The following is a 25,857-nucleotide window of genomic DNA, read 5'->3' on the forward strand; positions in this document are numbered from 1 at the left end:
TACGGGCAACAGCGTTGAGTGCAAAAAAGAAAACAAAACAGCAAAAAACAACATTCTGGAAACTATGGAAACTTTTCATAAAATCAAAAGCAGCAAATACAAAGAGTGACTTTACAATATTATATTTTTAAAAGGAGCATTAAAAACACAAAATTTTGGATAACTGCCACCGGGGGAAAGGGGAGAAGGAAGGGAATAAAATGGAAGAGGAGCACATAGATCCGGAGTCCATGGGTGTTCATTTTAGTTTTATGCTTTATACCTTATCTCTATGCTATTTAAAGACATTGAGCATAAATATTTAGTATTAAACTAAAATCTAACAAACAATAAAAGCTAAATATGCTTTGAGAGGTTATAACTTACACTAGGAAAGTAAATTTGCATAAAGTGAGTTGGGTAAGGCAAAGGGCATGTTGCCATCATGGAATACTCTCAAAATATCCATCAGTTCAAGATGCTACAAAATAGAAGAAATAAAACTGGCCCCCTCTCTCTAGTACACCACCAGGAACAACAATGAGTCTGAATTAGTTCATGCTCTGTACCTTAAAGATCTCTTCTAATTGACGGTGACTGTGTGGCAATAAGACACAGACATTATACCCTATTATAACTGTATTCATGCCCTCCAAAACCCCAAGGAAAATTTTGCATATGGCAAGGAAACAGAAGTTAATGGTACATACTGATCGTAAGTTAAATTAATCATAAAATAGAGAAAAGGGAAAATTATGTCTTGTTAAAATGTCTGGTTTTCAATGTTATTAGCTATAAACTTCTTACGGAAGTAATTAATTGTTTATGATTCTAGAAATAAAATACAGGGGAAACAAGCTTCATAAAATCTTATAAGCTAAAGTTCAATCCTCTATTATTTCCATGCCAGAATTTCACATTCCTCCACAATCTGTAAGACACCACTCACATGAGGGTAAAGCCCTATAGCACTAGCCTCAAAGAGCTTCACATAATACCAAGAGCAGTAGTTTCTAATTCATTTTTGAACTATATACCTTTTCGGTAAAAAAAAAAAAAAAATCCTTTCCCATCTCTTCTTTCATTAATGTTTTTCTCTCATCTTATAAAACAGAAAGTCTCCTCAAACTTACTATGGTACATTTCCTTGGGGTTTGAAAATGTACAGACTACCAACAAAGAGCAATACGGCTTTCTTATCAAGAAAATGGATGACTTTACAGACTAAGTTAAAAATACTTTTTTTCTTTTAAATTAGGTTGTTTCCAACTATTTGAATTCAACAAAATTAAAGTGGATCTAATTAAGCTATTCATTAAGAGCACATTCAAAATATATTTGTGATAATAGATTGCTAGGTGATTTGGCACAAACTCGGAAGGAATTAGAAGAATTGTATACCACTGTTATAACAAAAGTTGCTCCGTTCTGAGCTACTTATCTATTTGAATAAGGTTTCTCAGAATTCAAATTAAGATTTAATTCTGGAACTCCGTCTCATTCTAAAAATAAGTAAATATTCATCCTCAGTTGTATGGACTAATTTTAAAAGAAATAGCTTCGTCCATCCCATTCATATATACATTTCTAATACAATATTAATTTATTCTTAGCAATGCTTCTCAAAATTTGTATTATATTTAAGTTTCTGTAATAAACAGGAAATAACCATTAAACTGAAATTGCATACTATTTAAGCTAAGAAATGTGTCAGGTAGGGTGACTTCATGTTTAAAAATATATTACATTAAGGTAAAATTATGTAGGGGAAGGTACAATCTAAATACAAGAGAAAAGGGGTGCCTGGGTGGCGCAGTCGGTTAAGCGTCCGACTTCAGCCAGGTCACGATCTCGCGGTCCGTGAGTTCGAGCCCCGCGTCAGGCTCTGGGCTGATGGCTCGGAGCCTGGAGCCTGTTTCCGATTCTGTGTCTCCCTCTCTCTGCCCCTCCCCCGTTCATGCTCTGTCTCTCTCTGTCCCAAAAATAAATAAATAAATAAATAAATAAATAAATACAAGAGAAAAGAACTATGCCATATTTGAGATTGTTAAAAATTTTATTCTTGACTGCTTTTAGCTGTATAATTATGGTTATTCAAATGCTTCAGTATTCATATTCTTTTTTATGTATTAAAATGATATGATGGCTTTATTTTAATTTAGCAATGTTTATCTAAAGCTGGAAATTATATCATCAGAAATTATTTGAATTTATGATTAAATTGCATGTGTCGACTTAAAATGCACAAGGGTCTATTTAGGTTTTCAAAATTCTTTTAAGTGATACTGGACTATTTTACATAATAGGGGACTATCTGATTTTGGGCTAGGATGGAGTTTTGACACTAGCGTTAAACCATAATATCAAATGTAACAAAAGTTTTTTTCTTCTCAAACCTTGTGTTAAAATATAAATTAAATTTCTACGAGTTTATTCCAACATTCAGTGGGTTGTCCAGCATATTCCCAAGATGTCTAGTTCTTTGCACTGCATTTTGGACACTAGTGATCCTGAATATATATGGCATTGACAGCATCTATAACAATACTGGGAAAGCTTGAAGATAGTTTTATATGCTCTTTTCATGGCAAACTTGCATCAATCTACAAAGAGAGAAGGGAAGTGGTATTACTGGGAATTCTGCATAATGGAGCAGGGTCCCTCAGGCCAACATTGAAAAGCTGAAATCATACTGGCCTCAAGAGTGACATTTCCTGGATAATTCTGATCATACACCTGAAATTTTTTTTCAATCTGAGAAATTTGAATCCTTTCTAAATAGCCTAGAATATAAGTCCAATTCTTTCTCCTTTTTAAAAACACTTTTAAATGTTTGTTTATTTTTGAGACAGAGAGAGAGAGAAAGTGCAGGGGAGGGGCACAGACAGAAGGAGACACAGAATCCAAAGCAGGCTCCAGGCCCTGAGCTATCAGCACAGAGCCCGATGCGGGGCTCAAACTCACGCACTGGAAGATCATGACCCGAGCTGAAGTCAGATGCTTAACCGACCGAGCCACCCAGGTGCTCCAATCCAACTCTTTCTTAAGGATCTTTTATTTATAAACCCCATTTCCACTTACATGGTTTGGAGTATTTGGCTGAAACAAATCACCATCAGAGTTTCCAGAGAGGCAAGCAAATGGAGAAATAGCTACTCTTCCTTCTTTGCAGTTCATCAAGTGAGACACAAGTTGGGAATCCTCACATTCTTTTCCTGTGAAATCTTGCCATAACAGGTTGGGATAGATTAATTTTTAAAAATCAGACAAACTGTTAAGCTTTATGCACCTATACTAGACCATGCTGCATATGGAGTCCTTCAACTTTCCAGGACTGACATCAGACTGAGATACATCACATAAAGTGAGTGGTACATCTGACATAAAGTGAACAGCACAGAATTCATTCAATAAATGTTAGCTATCAATATAACATTTTGCATACTTCAGTTCCTTGACCACCAAGTAATAAAAGACTACATTTAAATTGCATAATCTTTTAACATAGAATTACTGTTATTACCTTGGTGCTTTTTCCTACTGAACTCAGACATGGCCTCAGAATCCTTCCAAGACTGGGTGTTCCAAGAGACCACGATTAGTAGGTTTGAAAATGGTATGTGAGAAGAAATATTCTTTCCATTCTTACTCTTAAAAAGCACCAGATTATGCATTCAGTGTTCACTCTAATTTGCAATGAAGGCAGAATATTCATGCACTCCTATTTTGTCTCTTCTGGGATACTTACAATGCTTCACTGTTGTCTGCTTTTGTTCATGCTGCTCCCACTTTAATAGGGCCCAGGAAGCTATGGGCCCTGCTTCCTTGACTTTTTCCCAGTTGAGGAGTTACGGTATAGTGAAACTAGGAAATTACTACTGATGGCTCAACTCTTTTCCTTTATCCCAGTCAGTTTTTCCTGTTTACTTTCCCCTAGATTTCTATCCAATAGCTTATGAAAAATAACAGCAAAGATTAATGTGTATACTATGTGCTTAGCACTGTTTTAAGCTATTCACATATATTAACTGAATTACTTAAAGATCACCCAGACTAGGTAGATAATGTTATTTTCTTTTTTATATATTTTTTGAGAAAATGGAGGCATGAATATGAACTCATTTGCCCAAGGTCTCACTGCTAATAGCAGCAGAGCCAGAGTTTGGACCCAGGCAATCTGCCAAGAGTCTATGTTCATGAACACTACACATATTTCCTCTCAAGAAAACAAGTGACAGAATAGTCTCTTGTTTCTCTTCATCTTACAGATGTCCTTAATGCATGCGCCAGGCTTGCCCCAAAAGCAACCTTTAATCAAGATGGGTTTACAAATGACTCTATTTAATTTTATTCTCCATTACCCTTCTGACTTGTAATAATCAAGAGCTTCTTTCTTTGGAAAGTAGAAAGAATCCCCTTATTTTAAGGCAGACTGATATTTCCCAGGCTCTACCCTTCCTCTGGGAAAAATATTCTTAGAAAAATTACTTTTTCTTTCTAATCCACAATGGGGCTAGGATATACTTACTTATTTTTGACAATGGGAGTTGATATTCCTGTTTCATATCAGCCAATTTAGAAACACTTAGTAGGAAGGAGGCGAAGTCTTTTGTAACGTTCATGTTATACTCATGTAAAGCATCATTAAAATCCTCAGGAAGATCCTCAAGGAACACCTAAGTCAGCAAGAAGATCATTAAGAACACCTAAAGGCCAACTATTTTTCAGAAAGATCTATATATCTTTCTCAAAAACTGAAACTTTGGAAGAATGGCAAAGAACACCGCAATATAATTCTGTAGTTACCTATTTATTCAACAATGTAACTGCTTCAACCCTTCATCTGTGAAATTAAGGTAAAATTCATTTTTTGTTTCTACATGCATTTATAAAAACCAATACCCTCACTCTCAAAAATTTGCTTTCACACTACTTAATCGACACCCTCTTTTTAAAAATTTTTTAAGTTTTTATTTAAATTCTAGTGAGCTAACGTAAAGTGTTATATTAGTCTCAGGTGGGCAATTTAGTAATTCAACTCTTTTGTAAAACACCGGGTGTTCATCACAAGTGCAGTCCCTAGTCCCCATCATCTGTTGCACCCATCCCTCCACACACCTGCCCTCTGGTAACCATCAGTGTGTTCTGTATAGTTTGGAGTCTGTTTCTTGGTTTGTCTCTCTCTCTTTCCCCCCTTTGACACTTCTTTTACATTAGACTTCTGAATATTTCAAAGAATCTAGTAACATGTTTCGAGAGCAAACAACAACAAAAAGTACACTTGCATGCCTGGAATAACTCTCACTTGGTTGGGAAGGTTTTCAAAACCTCACCGGATTCATTTTGTCAATATTTTGTTAATTATTCTTGCACCTACATTCATAAAAGAGATGCATCTATAGTTTTCCTTGTTATAATGTCCTTGTAGGGTTTTGGTATGAATTTTAGATTTTTCTCCCCCAAAAAAGTGTGTATCCTCTAGAAGGGTTTGTGAAAAATTGGTGGTATTCATTGAATGTTTGAAAGACTTCTCCAATGAAATCACCCGGGCCTGTTTTTGTTTGTTCATTTGTTTTGTTTTCATGGAGATTTTTAAAAACAATTGATCACATTTCTTTGGTACCAGACAATGAGGACTTTTTATATCTTCCTTGGTTAGTTTGGGAAAGTTGCATTTTCTAGGAATTTTCCCTTTTTGTACAAATAGCCAAATGTCTTGGCATAAATCATTCATAATATCCCCCTTTTGTTCTTTTTGATGTCCAAAGTAAGATCTGTAGTAATGTCCCATTTTCCTTCCTGATATTTGTAAAATTTACCTTAAGTTAGATTTTCTATTTCATTTGTTTGGTTTCCCAGCTTCTTAAGTTGAAAATTAAATCATTGATTTTTTTTCAGCTTCTATTCTTTCCTACAATATGATTATAAGGCTATAAATTTCCCTACAATCACTGAATGAATTGCATCTTGTATGTGTATGCTTCTTTCACTATTTAATTAAAATATTTTATAATTTCCATTTTATTTTTGTCCTATATATATTTTTCTTATTTTAATTTTTTAATTTTCTTTTTTAAGGAATTTAATTTATGCCCAAAATGTATTTTATCATAGTAAACATTACAAGTACAATTTTTTTTTAAATCAAATAGTGTTAAAAGGCTTACAACTACATCAGGTCTCTGTATTATACCCATGGTTTCAGTCTCAGAACCATGTTAACTCTTTTGCTATTTCTTCTGATGTCCTACATGTATTTGGAAATGAATCTGTTAATTTTCAGACACTTAAGGTGTTTCTGATTCTTCTGGTATTGATCTGGCATTTTCTGACCTGGAATTTACTTTCAAACTTTCTTGGACTATATAGCTAAGATGTGATTTGTATAAACAGCATATAATTGTGGGTTTTTTTTCCTTAATACAATCTAAAAATGTTAGTATTTTACGTGATGCATTTAGCACATATATATTCAATGTAGTTACTTACACAGTTGAGTTTATATATACTATTTTAGTATTTGGTTTCTATCTTGACTATATATTATATATTATTTTCTCTGTTCTTGTCTTTTTTTTATCAGTTTTTCTTCTATCATCATTTATTTGTGCATTATTTTGCTAATCTTTACGCCCAGAGATTACAAAATACATCTTTAATTTACATGACTCTTAATACTGCAAGAACCTTAAAATATTCAAATATATTTACTCTTCCCAACACCTGCATTATAAATGTCATGCATTTTAGTTATGTATATATATTATAAATTTATTATAACATATTACAATTATTTTTAGGTACAGTAGATATTATCTACCCACACATTATCCTTTCTAGTGCACTTCATGCCCTGTTATATTTTCAAGTTTCCCAAGTTTAGATTTTTTGTTTGCCTAAGGCATATATTTCTTTTAGCACATACACAAAAACTATTAGAACTGATAAGCAATATTAGCAAAGTTGCAGGATACAAAATCAACATAAAAAAATTTGTGTTTCTGTACATTAAGTATTTGAAAAGAAAATTAGGGCAATCTCATTTACAATAGCATCAAAGGAATAAAATATTTAGGAATAAGCTTAACCAAGGAGATGAAAGGTCTCTACACTAAAAGCTATAAAACACTGAAAGAAATTATAGGGGACACAAATAATGGAAAGGCATGCCATGTTCATAAATTGAAAGAATAATTACTATTAAGATGACAAAACTATCCAAAGTGACCTACAGATTCATTATAATTCTTACCAAAATCCCATGGCATTTTTTACAGAAATAGAAAAATAATCCCAAAATTCATACAGAATCACAAAACACCCTGAATAGTCAAAATGACCTTGAGGGGAAAATAAAACAAAGCCAGAGGCATCACCATATCTAATTTCAGAATATATATCAAAGCCACAGTATCAAAACAGTATGGTACCAGCATAATGAAAGACATATAGACTAATGGAACAGAATAGAGTCCAGAAATAAATCCATGTATATGGTCAGCAGCTCTTTGACAAGGGTGCCAAGAACACACAGTGGGGAAAGGATAGTTTCTTCAGGCAAAATTTGATATACACATATAAAAGAATGAAACTGACGCTTACCATACACTGTACATAAAAATAAACTCAAATGGATTAAAGGCTTAAAGAAGACCTGAAACTATAAAATTCATAGAAGAAAATATAAGGACATGGGTCTTGGAATTTTTTGTTTGTTTGTTTTGTTTTTTATGACACAAGAAGCATAGGCAACAAAAATGAAAATAAACAAGTAGGACTATATCAAACTAGAAAGCTTCTGTACAGCAAATAATAATAATAATAATAATAATAAAGCAAAAAGGAATTTCCAGAATGAGAGAAAATATTTCTAAGCCATCTATCCGATAAGGGGATAATATCTAAAATATATAAGAATATTCTATAACTTAAGAGCAAAAAAAAAAGGGGGGGTAAAGAACATGAATAGACACTTCCCCAAAGAAAACATGCAAATGGCCACCATATATATTAAGTCACTCAACTTTTAATGATGGGTATTATCAAAAAATCAAAAGATAAGTGTTGAGGGGAATATAGAAAAGTTAGAATTCCTATACACTCTTGGTTGCAATGTAAAGTGGTACAGCCACTATGGAAAAAATTTGAAGGTTTCTTCAAAAATTAAAAATAGAACCATATGATCCAGTAATCCCATTTTGAAGTATATATCCAAAATAATTGAAATAAAGATCTTGAAGAGATGTATGTACCCCCATGTTCACTGCAACATTATTCACAATAGGCAAGATATGGAAACAACCCAATGTCCATCAACCAATGAGTGGATAAGATAATATGGAATATACCTACAGTAGAATATTATTCCATCTTAAAAAGGGAGGAAATCTGGGGCACCTGGGCGGCTCAGTCAGTTAAACATCCAACTCTTGGTTTCAACTCAGGTCATGATCTTATGGTTTGTGAAATTGAGCCCCATGTCAGGCTCTGTGCTGAGAGCACAAAGCCTACTTGGGCTCCCTCTCTCTGCCCCTCCCCTGCTCTCTCTCTCAAAATAAATAAAAAACATTAAAAAAAAAAAGAAGGAAAATTTTCTATTTGCAATAACATGGATGAACCTAGAGGATATTATGCCAAGTAAAATAAGCCAGTTGTAGGAGGACAAATACTTCATGATTTCACGTATTTGGAAATTATACCTTATAAATTTTTATATTCCATTTATATCTTAAATAGTCAAACTCACAGAAGCAGAGAACAGAACGGTGATTGCAAGGGCCTAAAGAAATGGGGAATTGTTTTTCATTGGATATGACATTTCTGTTATACAAGATAAGTAAATTCTAGAGATCTGCTGTACAACAAACTACCTATAGTTAACAATACAATATTGTGCACTTTAAAATACAAGAGGATAAACATCATGTTAAGTGTTCCTACCAAAAAAACAAACAAACAAAAAACACCCCACACACTAGGAAGTTTGGGGATGTGATGAATATATTTAGTACTTTGGTTATAGTGATGATATCATGGGTATATGCATATGTCCAAACACATTAAGATGTATACATTAATCGTGTGCAATTCTTTGTATGTCAATTATACTTCAATAACAATAAAGCTAAAAAAATAAGGTAGATACATGCATATCTTCCTGATATGTTATTAATTCAATCACAATATATTTACCCTATTTTAAACTATATTTAAAATACATGCAAAATATATGTACATATTTCTGTATGAAAATAGAGTAGGATGAAATTTTTGCCCATCTTCTTCTAGCTTCCATTATTTTGGTTAAAAAGTCGGCCTTCAATCTTATTGCTTTTTTTCAAGGAAATGTCTATTTCAGCTCTAGCCAGTTTATGATTTTCTCTCTTTTTTTGACTTTGAGTAGTTTTTGTTTAATATTTCTTTATATTTACCCTTCTTGAATTTGACTTATAAGCTTTTGAAACTATGGAGTGCTATCTTTTATCAGCTTTGGAAAACTCCCAAGTTATTAGTTTTGAATACTCTTCTGCCATTTTTCTCCCTCCTCTTCTTAGGGGACTCCCATTACATAACATTAAACATTTTGAATGTGATCCATAATTCTCTTATGCTATCTGCCTTTATTTTAATTTTTTCTCTTTGTTACCATTTGGATACTTTCTATAGAGCTGTCAGCTCATTGATTCTTTCTTCTGATATATATATTCTGATCAGATATATTTTTCAATTCTTAAGTCTCCATTTAATTATCTGAGAAAGGGTGCCTGGGTGGCTCAGTTGATTAAGCATCCAGCTCTTGACTTCAGCTCGGGTCCTTATCTCACAGTTGTGAGATCGAGTTCAGCATCAGACTCTACACAGAGCGTGAAGCCTGCTTGGGATTCTCTCTCTTCCTCTCTCTCTCTGCCCCTCCCCAGCTCATGCACTCTCCACATAAATAAACAAATATTAAAAAATTATCAGATAAAATTCTAATTATATGGTGAAAGTCTCCATCTTTCTGAATTTTGCCTATCACTTCTCCTATTTTCTTTAACATATTAACCATACTTATATTCTTTGTCTCTTAACTCCAGTATCTGAATCATCTCTGTGTGTACTACTATTGCTCCTTTTCTTGCTGCCATCTGGCCATATCTTCTTGCTTATTCACTTTTTTAGTTTTGTAGCTTTTTTTTCACCAGAAATTGTTTATTAAAGGACCTGGTAGGCTGATGTCATCTTCCACCAGAGTGAGTTCTCCCCCTTTTGTATTTGGTTAAATGAGTGAAGATGTGATCACTTTGATCCAAGTAGAGATTAAAGTGATATTGTTGGTATTGCTAATATTGTTTTCCAGTTTTATTAAATTTCAGTCTATATCCAATTTATCTCTGTTCCTGAGTCATGACCCTCTTGGAACTTTGAGTATGAGACTGGTGGGCCTAGTTTTCTCAGTCCTAAGACTGCCAAAGATTTACCTCTTTCCTACAGAACTTCCTAACCCTTTATATCCTTCAGCTCTAAAAGCCTTCAAAATGTTTTGAGGGGGATACAAGCCTATGAATAAATGCAGAACCTTCCTTTGCGTGGGTTTTCTTTCTTTTTTTTTTTTTTAACGTTTATTTATTTTTGAGACAGAGAGAGACACAGCATGAACGGGGGAGGGGCAGAGAGAGAGGGAGACACAGAATCGGAAGCAAGCTCCAGGCTCTGAGGTGTCAGCACAGAGCCCGACGCGGGGCTCGAACTCGCGGACCGCAAGATCGTGACCTGAGCTGAAGTCGGATGCTTAACCGACTGAGCCACCCAGGCGCCCCTGCGTGGGTTTTCTTTAATAAATTCCACAAGACTACAAAAAAATTTTTTGTAGTAACCCAACATTTCATGCAGATCTGGGACTCAGTATAAACATCCTCAGTAAACTCATAGAAATACGATGTCTCTCAAGTTTTTGTCACTTTAGCCCCATGTGATCACTAAAAGCTTTCATAATTTTTTTAATCTCACAGAAGAGGCTCTGTATATGCTAAGAACATTTTCAAACCGTGTCCAGAATCAACAAATTCTTTGGGAGAAAAACCATGGTTAGAGATCCCTATCACACCTTGAATAAGTTCTTGCCGTTGTATAATTTTAGCCAATCATTGTTTCCACAGCTCTCTGTTGCAATACAAATGATGACCATTTACTATACCCTACCTGGAAGTGCACAAATTTCCAATAAACTTTAAGAAAAGCGAGAGAGAGTGACAGTGAGAGAGAGAGGAGGTCTTCATGCAAAACCTTCTTTTATTGTGGATTTTTATGATGTCTTTGTGAGAATTCAGATATTGACTTTCCCAAGTTTAATATAAATCATTTAAACAAAACGAGCAATACTTCAAGCGTATACATGTGATGAAAAAAATGTGAAGATGATAGACCAATAACTAAAGATGTGTTCACTGATCAAGACAACATTGTGTGAGGCCTAAGATTTGTATTTGTGGAATTAGACAATATAGATTAACTCATCTCTTTTTGTTCCTTGTCACCTTTTACTAAGATTATGTAGTATAACCAGACTATCCCACTTTCTCAGATTCTTATAGAGTAAATTGGTAATAGTATTTGATGTTGATTTAAAAATAGCAAATCATGATCAAAGAATATTTTGCAAATAAAATCGGCAGTTTTTTGTTTCTATTCTGTATGAGTCAAGGAATGATTTCTTCAATGACTATTCTAATATTTTTTTCAATGAGGACATTAGAGTTCACAACATATATTTCCTAACATAGCCCTATCTCAACATAAAAAGACCCTATGAGAACTACAGATTCAATGATAGGGACTTTTCTTTAAGTTCATTAAAGTTCCTTCAATGTATAATTATCTACATGGTCTCTTTAGCTGCTGAATGCTGTAATTTGACACTATCATACAAGCAAATGGAAAACATGAACAAAATTCTTCATCTTATTTTTCTTAAGGCAATTGATCTTTTGATAGGTTTACAGGGAGAAGCTTATGAATTTGATGTTAAATTTAATAGTCATTACAGAAAGAAAAATTATTATTCCACAAAACAAATGAAACCTATGTTGATAAAAATCCTACTGCTGCTGAATCACTTATGATAGGGTCTATTTAATTATACTAATTATTTAATGTTATCAGAAGCATACATTTTACCTTTGATTGATAAAACTTGAGAGTAGTATCTTGGAACTTCGCTGGAAGCAGTCTTCTTCCAAATAGATTTGCCAATACTAACACTAGCTTTTCCATAACATCTTGAGAAAAATGTTTTGAGCCTATATAAAACAAAGTGTCTTGTTACAAATGTAAAAACCGGTATCAATCCCATTTTTAACATTTAAATTGTATGTTCTATTGCATTTCATTTCATGAAAACTGAAAATCTGTGACAAATATAGCAACCAAGGAATGACTCCGTCTGCTGACAGTTTACATCTGTGCCTTCTTTTTCACTCTTGCTACTCCCACTCTAATTCATACCCTAGCCATTCCAACCACAAATTGCCTCATCTCCTTACCTGGATTCTACTCCCCAAATTCGGGCTATGATCAGTTTTCCTGAAGCATTTTATGATCATGTTTCTCACCTATTCAAAAATCTCTGATTGTATCTAATGCCTCATAAACAAAATCCAATCTCCTTAGTCTAGCATTTAAGGCTTTCCAAAGTACAGCCCACAAATCACCTCCCAGCTTTACCTCCCTGTCTTACCTTCTCGCCACTCATACTAAGATACCATCAACTTGACTTACGTTCTATTCTTCACAACACATGAGCACTATACAGTAGTGATTAAAAAGGTGCTGCATTTAATAACTTGGGCTCCAGAATCAGACTCTTCCTATTTCAATCTTGGCTCTGACACTTAGTAATTTGTGTGACCATGGCAATTTATTTAACTTCTCTGTGTCTGAGTTTCCTCATTTACAAAATAGTGATAGCCATATTATGTGCCTCATAAAGTTATCAAATTTTCTATCTCCATGTTTATAATAGCATACACCCTCATACCCCACCCCACCCACACACACATAACAATAAACACAACTGTATTTCCGCTTGCAGGAAATTATTTCTCCTGTTGCAGAGCTTTTGAGGGGACAGAATTTCCTGAGTATCCTTGTTTCACAGAACAATGCATGGTCAGAGCATAGTAACTAAACCTGATAACTGTTGTTATCAATTCATGATAGAAGATAAAGAAACGCTCCGAAAGGCACAGCATTTGCCAGGCATTAGGAACTATAACAAATGTAAGCACAAAAAGGAAAATATTTCTTTTAGGGACACTGTTTAAAGGTCCATGGTTTAATTATAAAAACCAAAAAGGTTTTAATAAAAAATGTGTTAAGTGGAGTATTAGGTGGACATTAAAATGGAATTCACAAAAAATTTACAGGATATTGGCAAAAATATATTTTGGGGAAAGCAAGATTCTAGATTATGCAATTAAAGTAATATCAGTTATTTAAATATACTATATAGTTACAGTCTAAGAAAATATGATTGGAAGAAAATATACACAAACACTGATGGTGAATTTCCTATTTAACATAATGCTTTCCTATATCCTTTTTCTATGAAGAGCATGTGTAACATTTAATTAGAAAAAATATTTATTAAAAAACCATACATTATTTAATAAGTTCTGAATCCTGGAGTCCAGAAATCACTAAAGTTCATAAGAAATTGACATTTTAAAATAGGTGTCACAAAATATGGCTGTCTTCCATACAATTAGTAGGTATATAAAACTTCATTTTATCTAGTTTGGCATCTCTAAATTATCTAAATATTTGTAGAAAAAAATACTCCTCAAGTGTTGGCTTCATATAGTCTCTGTTACTATTTTTAGATTATATACCCAAAACATCAAGCTTACCTTTCCTAGTTGGCTGACAAAGATTACGGAAAAGGCCTTTTACAAGAAAACTGACAAACACAAGATTAGAAGGCTCATGATAATGCAAATGTGATACAAGTCCAGCAAACCCCATCAGTTTACCTTCTTGATCTAAATAGCCCTAAAGAACAAAAATAATTTATTAGTTTGAGTCAACTCACCACAGACATGAATTAATAACGAACTGATTATCAGTTTAAAATAGTACTTAATGCCAATGTAAGAGAGATTGGTAATCATTACCTCGCCAAGTTTTGGTAATTATATCAAGTGTAAGAAATATTAGTCAATGGATAGGACCTTCTAAAGACTATAACTACTTTGGCATGATAAAAATTAAAGATAGTTCCATTCCTTTTCAAAAAAATAAAACAAACAAAAACAAGAACAAAAAAACAAAAACAAAGGGCAGCCATACCTGTTTCATAAGAAACTGCAAAGAAAACAAGAAGTAAAGTTTTAACATCTCCGTGACTCTGGGTTGTTTGAAGGACAACAATGAATGCTTTAGCACTGACAGCACCTTGAAAGAATAATTTACACCATGTTAGTTCTATGAAATTCATTTGTAAATAATAATATGGGTATATTGTAATTCAATTTTTTTTTCCTGTATATTAGGATGTTTTGACATCTTAAAAAAACTTCTCTGGCTGATGAGAGACTGCTCCTCCCAGTGCTGGCTAATTTCTAAACATAATAACAATTTGCCTAAAAGCATGCCTATCATAGGCAAACCAACCAATCCCAAGCATATACCCCTAACTACTTCCTTCAGTGACTCACATCCACAGAGTCAAAATTTCTTGTATCCTAAATCATCCCAGGGCCAGGTACCAGGCCACAAGAGGCCACCTGTACCGCCCACACAAAGCTCACTAGAATTATTCAAACTAGCCAATGCTAAACTGCTTATCCTGCCCTGTCTTGCTTTTCCTATAGAAACTCTGATAAAAGCAGGCACCCAAACCTTCCTGCTGCTCTTATCCTCTGCCTCCTGACCAGCCTGCTGTCTTTTGTACAGAGTCCTGCAGAGAGTGCCGTGGTTCCTGTCGTTAACACTTACAGTACTTTATTTTCCTGAGCTCCACCTCTGACTCCTCTTGTGGCTGCACCTGACTGACCATCACACAAAAGAATACAAAACAACAGGATAGGTATTACCCAAGACTCAGTCACATTTCATATTGTTTGCTTTACCATCTTCTGGCATGGTACATCCTTCTTTTAACAACCAGAACGTATCAAACAGAATCATCAGAAATGAAACGTACTGCCAAATAATCTGACAATAAATGTGAATCCAGTTTAAGAGTTTACAGCTCTTGGTTTGTTCTGCGAGAAAACAAGATATGCTGTGGCACGTCCTGCAGTACTGTTGCAAAAATAATGGAACTATCTTGATTAGAACCGAAGTAGTAAAAAGATTGCTTGGTTTCCAATATAAAACAGCATTGAGGTAGCAGTTCAGATATCTTTTATGTGCCCACTAAAATGTCTATGAGGTTCCAACAAAAGAAAACTTCCCAACATCACCAAAATTTAAGCCTGGCCACCATTAAGCCTGAGAGCTTATAGAACCTAGGAAGAATCTGCAATCATTTTAAGGCCAGTGGATTCTGTGAAAAGAAGGGGCGGGGGGAACGTAGAGAGGAGAGAAAGAAGGGAGAAAGGAAGGGAGGTATACTGGACATCACCTTTACTCTAGGACAATTCTTTCTCAGGGTGCCAAAAATGCCCTTCCTGCTACCTCTTCTGTTGCTCTACATTTAGAATTAGATGGCAATAGCAAGAAAACAGCAGACGACTAAGAGGGTGAGCAATTCATGGTGGTTCACTGTAATCTTAGAGATGTAGACACATAACTAAAGTCTGATTAGGACAGTAAGGACTCTGACAGCAATGCATAATGTAGTTTGTAGTGGTGAATGACATCCACGTGATCAATGTGGCAGCGAGACTGGCAGGAATAGATCAATAAACTTTCAGTCCAGAAAAGCTACATAAGTTAAAAATCTACTAAATACTGACATTTGGGCCAAAAGCCATTCACCTAGCTTCAGATTTAAAAGGGTATTTGGGGGTGCGTGGGTGGCTGAGTCGGTTAAGCAGCCCACTCTTGATTTCGGTTCAGGTCATGATCTCACAGTGGTGAGATCGAGGCCCACACTGGGCTCCGTGCTGGGCATGGAGCCTGCTTAAGATTCTCTTCTCCCTCTTCTTCTGCCCCTCCCCTGCCAACACTCTAAATAAATAAATAAATAGATAGATAGATAGATAGATAGATAGATATTTGAATAGCAATTAGGTGGTGAGAGAGAAGCCAGAGTAAAATCATGTATTTTATTCCTTGGCAATCCATAAGATTTATTTCTTTTTTCTTTTCCTGAAATTTATTGTCAAATTGGTTTCCATACAACACCCAGTGCTCATCCCAACAGGTGCCCTCCTCAATGCCCATCACCCACTTTCCCCTCCCTCCCACCCCCCCATCAACCTTCAGTTTATTCTCAGTTTTTAAGAGTCTCTTATGGTTTGCCTCCCTCCCTAACTTTTTTTTCCCTTCCCCTCCCCCATGGTCTTCTGTTAAGTTTCTCAGGATCCACATAAGAGTGAAAACATATGGTATCTGTCTTTCTCTGTATGACTTATTTCACTTAGCATAACACTCTCCAGTTCCAACCACGTTGCTACAAAAGTCTATATTTCATTCCTTCTCATTGCCAAGTAGTATTCCATTGTACATATAACCACAATTTCCTTTATCCATTCATCAGTTGATGGACATTTAGGCTCTTTCCATAAGATTGAAACAAACATACCTGCATTCAAAAGTGACAAAAACCCACAATAGATCAACTCTTTATAAGAAAATTGATCATCTTTCTAAAATTATTGTCATGCTAACAATACTTATTAAATGTGTGCACAAGCTGAGGTGCCTGGATGGCTCAGGCAGTTAAGCCTCTGACTTTGGCTCAGGTCATGATGTCACAGCTCATTGGTTCAAGCCCCATATCGGGCTCTGTGCTGACAGCTCAGAGCCTGGAGCCTGCTTCGGATTCTGTGTCTCCCTCTGTCTCTACCCCTCCCCTGCTCATGCTCTGTCTCTCAAAAATAAATAAGAATTAAAAATAAATAAATAAAAAAATAAATGTCTGCACAGAAATTAGGACAAACGTCTTTAGCCACAGGGTAAATGAGAAAATTTCAATGAGAAATATAGAGAAAACAAATAAAAACATGAGAGAGAGAGAGAGAGAGAAAGAGAGAGAGAGATTTGATGCTATATAAAAAGAGATATATGCTATATATAAATGAATAAGGATCACAGTGGAGCAGACAGGAGATACATTTACAATTTAGAAGGGGTAGTAACAGTAGTCTTCACTGAGAGTAATGTTAGAACAAAAACTTGAATAAGGTAAAGCAGGGAGACTATGCACGCAAAGTCATGGTCCTCAGACTGTAATGTACCTGAAGTATCTATGGAGCAGTAGTGGGCTCATGTGGGGGGGAAGAGAAGGGTGAGGTCAACAAGAAAATCAGGGACCAGGTTCCGTAGAACCATCAGGAAAACACTGGTTCTTACTCTTAAACAAAACCAAACAACAACAAAAAGGTACCATAAAGGAAAAAAAGGTCGACCTATAAAAATTGTTTTCTTCATGCAGCAACAAAATTTTTTGAAAAATTATTTGGCATCCTCGGATGTCCTAAGACAAGACCGCTACAAGACAAGGCACAACAACATAAAGTAAGTGGACAATTATAAACTGACATTTAAAAAAATAATATTTTATTAAAATGTGAAAGAGTGACATAAGAAATAGTGAAGAATTTCAGGAGAACTAAAATTCCATAGCAGATTTAATATCCACATGTGTATTACTAAAGAGCAGAACTGAAACTCTGGAGAGCAGCATTATCAATGTGAAAGATAAATTTCACATGATTTATCATAATGAAGAAAAACATAGCATTAGAGAACCAAAAAAGGATTTTTGATTTAAAAATTAAACCTTTTCGTGAAAAAGTTGAACAAATTAAAACAGAAGCAAATATCAAAGATCTAATTTAAGAAACCTCTTTTGCATTCCAAAACTACTTGAGCATTGCACAATGCAAATACATTTAGCAATACTGAATTGCACACTTAAAAATGGTTAAGATGATACATTTTATGTTATTTGTATTTTACCACAATTTAAAAAATCTGAACATGAAGGGGAGCCTGGGTTGCTCAGTCAATTAAGCGTCCGACTCTTGTTTTCGGCTCAGGTCATGATTTTGGGGTTCGTGAGTTTGTGCCCCTCATTAGGCTCCATGCTGACAATGCAGAGCCTGCTGGGGATTCTGTCTCCCTCTCTCTCTCTGCCCATCCCCTGTTCGCTCTCTATCCTTCTTTCTCAAAATAAATAGATAAACATTAAAATTGTTTTTTAAACCTGAACATAAAGTTTCAAAGCTCTTAACATTTAATAACAAAAACATCACTTTAAAAACTGATTCACAGAACAGAAAATCTTGAGGAAAAGAATTTGAAACATAAGGATTTTTTTAAATATTCATATAATTACATAGACAGAAAAAATCAAACTAACTACAAGAAAACAGGAATTAGCATGGCTCCACTAGGGGAGACGAAAAAAATCTACTCCTCTGTAACAGTAAATGCCAGAAGAAAAGAAGCTATCTTAGTTTGATGTGATGAGTAAAGAGAATATTCTAAGAATTTTATGTCCACATTTGAGCCTTTTATGTATAAAGATTAGATAGATCTTCTCAAATATGCCAAGGCAAAGAAAATAAACCAATTCAATAAACTTTCTAAAAAATATTTTTAAAAGGTTACTAAAAATGTGTTTTTCTTTCCTACACAGAAGTAACAATTAAGAATGCGGAAATGGGGGGCGCCTGGGTGGCGCAGTCGGTTGGGCGTCCGACTTCAGCCAGGTCACGATCTCGCGGTCTGTGAGTTCGAGCCCCGCGTCAGGCTCTGGGCTGATGGCTCGGAGCCTGGAGCCTGTTTCCGATTCTGTGTCTCCCTCTCTCTCTGCCCCTCCCCCGTTCATGCTCTGTCTCTCTCTGTCCCAAAAATAAATAAAAAAAAAAAAAAAACGTTGAAGAATGCAGAAATGGGGAAGTTTTGGTCTAAAATGATATGTGCCTGCTTTGTAAGACCATCAACAACACAAGAGCCAACTCATCACAGAAGTCCTAAAAGAACCCTCACATTGACAAACACATTGACAAACACTGATTTCATTGGGCATATACAAAAACAGGGAAGAATGGGTGTCTTTAACAATGCATCTTCATAAGGATGAAAATCAAATTGGTTTAATTATGAATTTTAAACCTCTCATTGTGGCACTGGACTTAAAATATTTACCTGAGCAAATAAACTTCAGGAAAAGTTTACAACCATATTCTGAAGTCCAATTAAATATATCAGTATTTGAAACCAAATGCATACCTATGCCAAAATACCAAAATGATAATATCACTCACTGTCTTTGGATGATAAAACCTTTTCCTTCTTTCAACCTTTTGCATTATCTAAATATTCCTTGATGACTTAGGGTTACTATTTTTTTTACAAAAAAAAAATAACTTTTATTATGAAATGATAACAACGAATCCTGTTCCTTTTGAAAACCAGAATCTAACCCACATCTTTTAAAATCTATAGGCAGCACACTTAGTACTGTAGGATAATGCTGATCACACATGAAAAAGGTAATCTTTAATTCCATATGTCCATCCAGCCATGAATTCTATAATTGATAGAGGAGACAAATAAAACTAATTATTATTCTCCCATTCCACTCCCAACCTTATACTATTTAAGACACTGCAAAACATAAAAAAAAACTGATGAAACAGAAGAGTTACTGCTACAGACTTCTAATCAAGAGCAAACCCAATCACAGCGCAGCTAGTAATGAAGACAATACCTCAGAAAATGTCAAGCATGGTACCTTTGCCTTAGCATCTTCTGGGTCATCTCCCTTGGAAGCCAGCAGCATGAGTCGCAGGACCAGGGTTATGCTGAGAGGAAACTGTCCTCTCAGTTCAGGAACATTGGATTTAATGAGTTTTCCTATCTTGGGCAATGGAATATCAAAGAAATATACATCTCCCATCAGGTCTTGACCTCGTCTTCCAGCACGTCCAGACATCTGGAAACAAAATTACAAAGTAAAACCTCCCCGAAAGATGGCAGAGTAGGAGGAGCACCCTGACCTTGTCTCATCTCTTAAACACAGCTAGATCAACATCAAATCATCTGAACACCTAGGAAATCAATCTGAGGATTAAGAGATCAATCCGCATAATTTGAGGGAGAGAACATGGCAGGTACGCAACGTGGAGAAGTGAATTGGGGGAGAGAAAAGCCGCCGTGCCCCAGAGAGGAGGAAGCCCTTTTCACAGAGGAGAAAAAGAGAAGGAGACAGGGAGCAGAGAGTATCAGGTTCACAAAAGAAAATCACTACCCGTGAAAAGTAGCCAGAGAGAAAGAATGGGGGGAAAAAGGAGTGAAAACATACACACAGGAGTGCACAAGAAAATTGTTCCCCAAAACCACTGACAGGGAAAAAGGAGAGGGTTTCAATACCACCGTTTTTTTTATAAACAGCAGAGTAGAGAGTCTGAAGTTCAGGAGGTTGGCACCTGCTGGTGCTCCAGTGAGGAAGCAGGGTGGAGCCCAGGGAGAAAGGAGAAGTGATTTCCTTACACGGAGTGCATTTGGTAGAGGTGATACAGCCTCTCCATGGGCAAAAGATCTGGTGGGTGCCACTGAGCTGCCTCATGGCCTGTATAGGAACAAAGACTCTGGCTGAGGGCAGCAAACCCCGGCATCAGCTGTGTGTTGTGATTTACCATAAACTTCAAGCTGCTGCTGCTGTGTGGTTATGCAACTGTTTTATGGGGTAAGCCAAGCCTGGCCATAGCACAGCGAGACCCTCTCTTACAGTATAAGCGTAGGTTGAGCCCCAGAAGTCTCTGAAGTGTATGATTTTGAAACACAGCCACAGCTGAGACAAAACAGAGGAGAGCTATACCACCTGACAGGTGGACAGCTCAGACACAGACAGGGTGAAGGTAGGGATCTGACAGAAGCTGGAGACACAGGAGGAATGATTATTTATGTGTCTGGGAGGGTGTGAACTTCTCACTCCAGAGACTAGAGAATGGGGCAAAGCCATTTTCACAAATAGCCCACCAGCATTGGTTGACTTCAGTGAGCTAAACTGTGCCACTGGGTAGAGAATGGAGGTGTTACACCAAGCCCCACCCCCGCACCCTCCAGGCACATCTCCATTTAGGCAAATCCGCCTAAGAATTAGAGCAGCAGGCCCTTCCCCAAGAAGACCAATAATGATCCAATAAAAAGATGTACAGTATAAGAATGGATAAAAATAAAGAAGACCTATCTATATGCTGCCTACAGGAGACTCATTTTAGACTAAAGACACTGGCAGCTTGAAAGTGAGGGTATGGAGAACCATATATCAGGCTAATGGATGCCAAAATAAAGCTAGAGTAGCCATACTTATATCAGACAAACTAAATTTTAAAACAGACTGTAACAAGAGATGAAGAAGGGCATTATATCATAATTAAGGGGTCTATACACCAAGAAGATCTAACAATTGTAAATTTTGTGCTCCCAACATGAAAGTACCCAAATATACCAATCAATTAATCACAAACATAAAGAAACACACTGACAATAATATGATAACAGTAGGGAACTTTAACACCCCACTTATAGCAATAGACAGATTACCTAGGCAGAAGATCAACAAGGAAACAATGGCTTTGGATGATTCACTGAACCAGATGGATTTAACAGATATATTCAGAACATTCCATCCTAAAACAGAATACAAATTCTTTTCGAGTGCACATGGAACATTCTCCAGAATAGATCACATACTAGGTCACAAATCAGCCTCAACAAGTACAAAAAAACTGAGATCATACCATGCATATTTTCAGACCACAACGCTTTGAAACTGGAAGTCAACCACAAGAAAAAATTTGGGAAGACCACAAATACATGGAGATTAAAGAACATCCAACTAAACAATGAATGGGTTATCCAGAAAATTAAAGGGGAAATTATAAAGTACATGGAAGCAAATGAAAATAAAACCATGACAGTCTAAAACCTTTGGGATACAGCAAAGGCATTCCTGTGAGGGAAGTATACTGCAATATGGGTCTACCACAAGAAGTAAGAAGGTCTCAAACACACAACCTAAACTTACATCTAATGGAGCTAGAAAAGGAACAGCAAATAAAGCAATAAAGTGTAAAGTTAGCAGAAGAATGGAAATAATAAAGACTAGAGCAAAAATAAATGATATGGAAACAAACAAAAAGAACACCTAGTAGAACAGATCAATGAAACTAAGAGCTAATTCTTCAAAAGAATTAGTAAAACTGACAAGCCCCTAGCTAGACTTATCAGAAAGAAGAGGGAAAGGACCCAAATAAATAAAATCACAAATGAAAGGTGAGAGATCACAATCAACACCACAGAAATACAAACAATGATAAGAGAATACTATGAAAAAATTATATGCCAACAAACTGGGCAATCTAGAAGAAATGGATAAATTCCTAGAAACATACAAACTACAAAATATGAAACAGAAAGAAATAGAACAGACCCATAACAGCAAAGAAATTGAAATAGCAGTCAAAAAATCCAAACAAAAGTCTAGGGCCAGATGGCTTCCCCGGGGAATTCTACCAGCAGACATTTAAAGCAGAGTTAATACCTATTTTCTCAAACTGTTCCAAAAAATTGAAATGGAAGGAAAACTTCCACACTCATTCTATGAGGCGAGTATTAACTTGATTCCAAAAACCAGACAAAGACCCCACTGAAAAGGAGAATTATAAGCCAATATCCCTGATGAAAATGGATGCAGAAATTCTCAGCAAGATGCTAGCAAATCAAATCCAACAGGACACAAAAAGAATTATTCACCACGGTCAAGTGGGATTTATTTCTGGGCTGCAGGGGTGGTTCAATATTTGCAAATCAATCAATATGATACAACACATTAATAAAAGAAAGGATAAGAACCCTATGATCCTTTCAATAGATGTAGAAAAAACATTTGACAAAATACTGCATCCATTCTGTTTTTTTCTTTTTTACAGCATCCATTCTTGATAAATACACTTAACAAAGTAGGTATAGATGTAACATATATCAACATCATAAAGGACATAAATGAAAGACCCATGCGTAATATCCTCAATGGGGAAAAACTGAGAGCCTTTCTCCTATAGTCAGGAACAAGACAAGGATGTCCACTCTCACCATTACAATTTAACATAGTACTGGAAATCTTAGCCTCAGCAACCAGACAACAAAAAGAAATAAAAGGCATCCAAATTGGTAGGGAAGAAGTCAAACTTTCACTATTTGCAGATGACATGATACTCTATGTAGAAAGCTGAAAGTCTCCACCAAAAAATTGCTAGAACTAATACATGAATTCAGCAAAGTCACAGGATATAAAACCAACATACAGAATTATTTTGCATTTCTATACACCAATAACAAAGCAACAGAAAAATAAATCAAGGAATTTATCCCATTTGCAATTACACCAAAAACAATGAGATACCTAGGAATAAACCCAACCAAAGAGGTAAAAGATCTATACTCTGAAAACTATACAACACTTATAAAAGACATTGAAGAGGATATAAAGAAATGGAAAAGCATTCCATGCTTATGGACTGGAAAAACATTGTTAAAATGTCTATACATTTTATGCAGTCTACACATTTAATCCAATCCCCATCAAAATATTGCCAGCATTTTTCACAGAGCTAGAACAATCCTAAAATTTGTATGGAACCACAAATGACCCTGAATAGCCAAAGCAATCCTGAAAAAGAAAACCAAAACTGAAAGCATCACAAATCTGGATTTTAAGCTATCTTTTAAAGGTAGTCGTTAAGACAATATGATCATTAACTCCATTTTACAATGTAGAAATAAGGACATGGGGAGTAGAAGAAACTTGTCTATAGTTAAACACCAGAAAGTGAAAGGTCCTGAATTCACACCCTGGTAATTGGATTCCCAAGTTCAATTTCTGAAATATTATAACACCCTTGCTCCAGAACCCTAACTCTGTGATTCCCAAAGATGATGTGGGAGAGGAGAGCTCATGCAGACACAGGAGCAGGAGAAGAAATCAGGAGAACGGGGGTAGAGGTTGGTAAAGTGGTGGGAAATAACAGGGGTGTTATATTGGGTAGGAACAAAGTCTATAAGGGAATAGAAAGTAAGTGCTTAGAGGGGAAAAACTTGAATATTGGCTGATATATCGAAATTTGATGCCACTGGCAGAAAGAATCATCAAATGTTCCTGAGTATGGAAGCCTATAAACTATACTGTGTGCGGGGCATAGGAGAGTAAGGAGAATCGAAAATCTAGAGAACTGTTTTAATAATACAAAGCCAAGTGCCTGGGTGGCTCAGTCAGTTAAGCATCTGACTCTTGATTTCAGCTCAGTTCGTGATCTCATGGTTTGTGATATTGAGCCTTGCATCACTCTATGGAGCCCTGTGTCGGGCTCTGCACTATAGCGGGGAGCCTGCTTGGGATTCTCTCTCCCCTCTCTCTGTCCCTTCCCCACTCTTTCTCTCTCTCTCTCAAAATAAATAAAGAAACATTTAAAAAATAATAATACAAGGCCAAGAATATATGATGAGAGATAGTGAAAACAGAAATTGCAAGGCAAAAATCAAATACCACTACATGTAGGTGAAAGCAGAAATTGCAAGGCAAAAATCGAATACCACTAGAATAATGAAATGGGCTTGGTAAAAGATTGTGTATTGGGAGAAAAAAAGAGAGAAGTGTTAGCTCCAGAGGCAAAATCATATGCACAGGAAATGAATGAGTAAATGTTTACCCGGCACCTTTGATGTGTACCTTTTGTAGAAATTACTTCATTTAATTTTTACAAATGCTATGGGATAATAATTATTACCCCTATTTTGGAGATAGGAAAAAAGGATCAGGCGGGTCAGATATCTCACCTAAGGTCACATATCTGGTTAGTGATGGCCACACCATTCCTAGCTCACATGCTTTCCCCTATACCACAGCTAAAAATGACAGTCAGGCATGAATGAATGTCAAGGTGTGCTAGCACACAAATTGCAATATGTTTGTAAACTAACAGCTCACATTTTTTACTATTTTATGGTCCTATTTTCATGATGCAATAGTGAGTGTATGCATATTGAAATACCTGTCTGTAATTTAAAGCATCCAGGTAGACTGAGTTTTGAGCAAAAACCACAGATTTACAAGGCATGTTGATGCCTAAAGCAAGTGTCCCAGTAGCTGTCACCACCTAGAGAGAGAAAAAAAAATTATGTCGTAAAATAGCATTTCACTAGAATGCCATATAGTTACTGAAAGTCTTTGAAGTTCAGCCGAACCACAGTTGGAAAATGGTATTTTTTCATTCTAGTATTTTTCATCTCTAGTATCATAGAGATACTAGCCACGTTGGTAATCTTGTTATTTCACAAACACATCCAGTACATTCTCAGCCCAGGACCATACCAGTCACTGCTCTGCACGTAATATTCTTCTCCCAAATATTCACCTGGTTTGTTCAGTTCTATGCTCAAATGTCAAAGAGAAATTTCTGGTCTACCACACCCAGAATAACCACCCACACTATCCTACATTATTTCTCCTCATAGCATTAATGACTACTAGTATAATAGTAATAGTATTTGTTTATTTCTCCTATACCAGACTCCAAGCCCTATTCACCATTGTATCTCCACACTGAGAAGAATAAATGACAGGTGTTCAGTAACTATTTCTTAATAATAACTAAAAAGGGAATTTCCTTATGACACAGTAATAATACTTTTATAAACCCACTTCTGGGCAATTGCCTA

At 35.7% G+C, this 25,857-nt stretch overlaps 1 protein-coding gene across 1 annotated transcript in view; it reads right to left on the reverse strand.

The window, feature by feature from the left end:
• Window positions 1-25,857, reverse strand: part of LOC125923189 (probable ATP-dependent RNA helicase DDX60) — a 101,838-nt gene that overhangs the window by 13,254 nt on the left and 62,727 nt on the right. Inside the window, exons 28-34 of the mRNA XM_049631296.1 lie at window positions 25,191-25,295; window positions 19,871-20,071; window positions 14,305-14,409; window positions 13,866-14,007; window positions 12,136-12,257; window positions 4,508-4,655; window positions 3,061-3,203 (exon numbers count right to left, since the gene is read on the reverse strand). Of these exons, the coding sequence (XP_049487253.1) occupies window positions 3,061-3,203; window positions 4,508-4,655; window positions 12,136-12,257; window positions 13,866-14,007; window positions 14,305-14,409; window positions 19,871-20,071; window positions 25,191-25,295 (966 nt within the window). The remainder of the gene's footprint in view (window positions 1-3,060; window positions 3,204-4,507; window positions 4,656-12,135; window positions 12,258-13,865; window positions 14,008-14,304; window positions 14,410-19,870; window positions 20,072-25,190; window positions 25,296-25,857) is intronic.

This window comes from Panthera uncia, chromosome B1 (assembly GCF_023721935.1).
Source record: "Panthera uncia isolate 11264 chromosome B1, Puncia_PCG_1.0, whole genome shotgun sequence".
Taxonomy (NCBI): domain Eukaryota; kingdom Metazoa; phylum Chordata; class Mammalia; order Carnivora; family Felidae; genus Panthera; species Panthera uncia.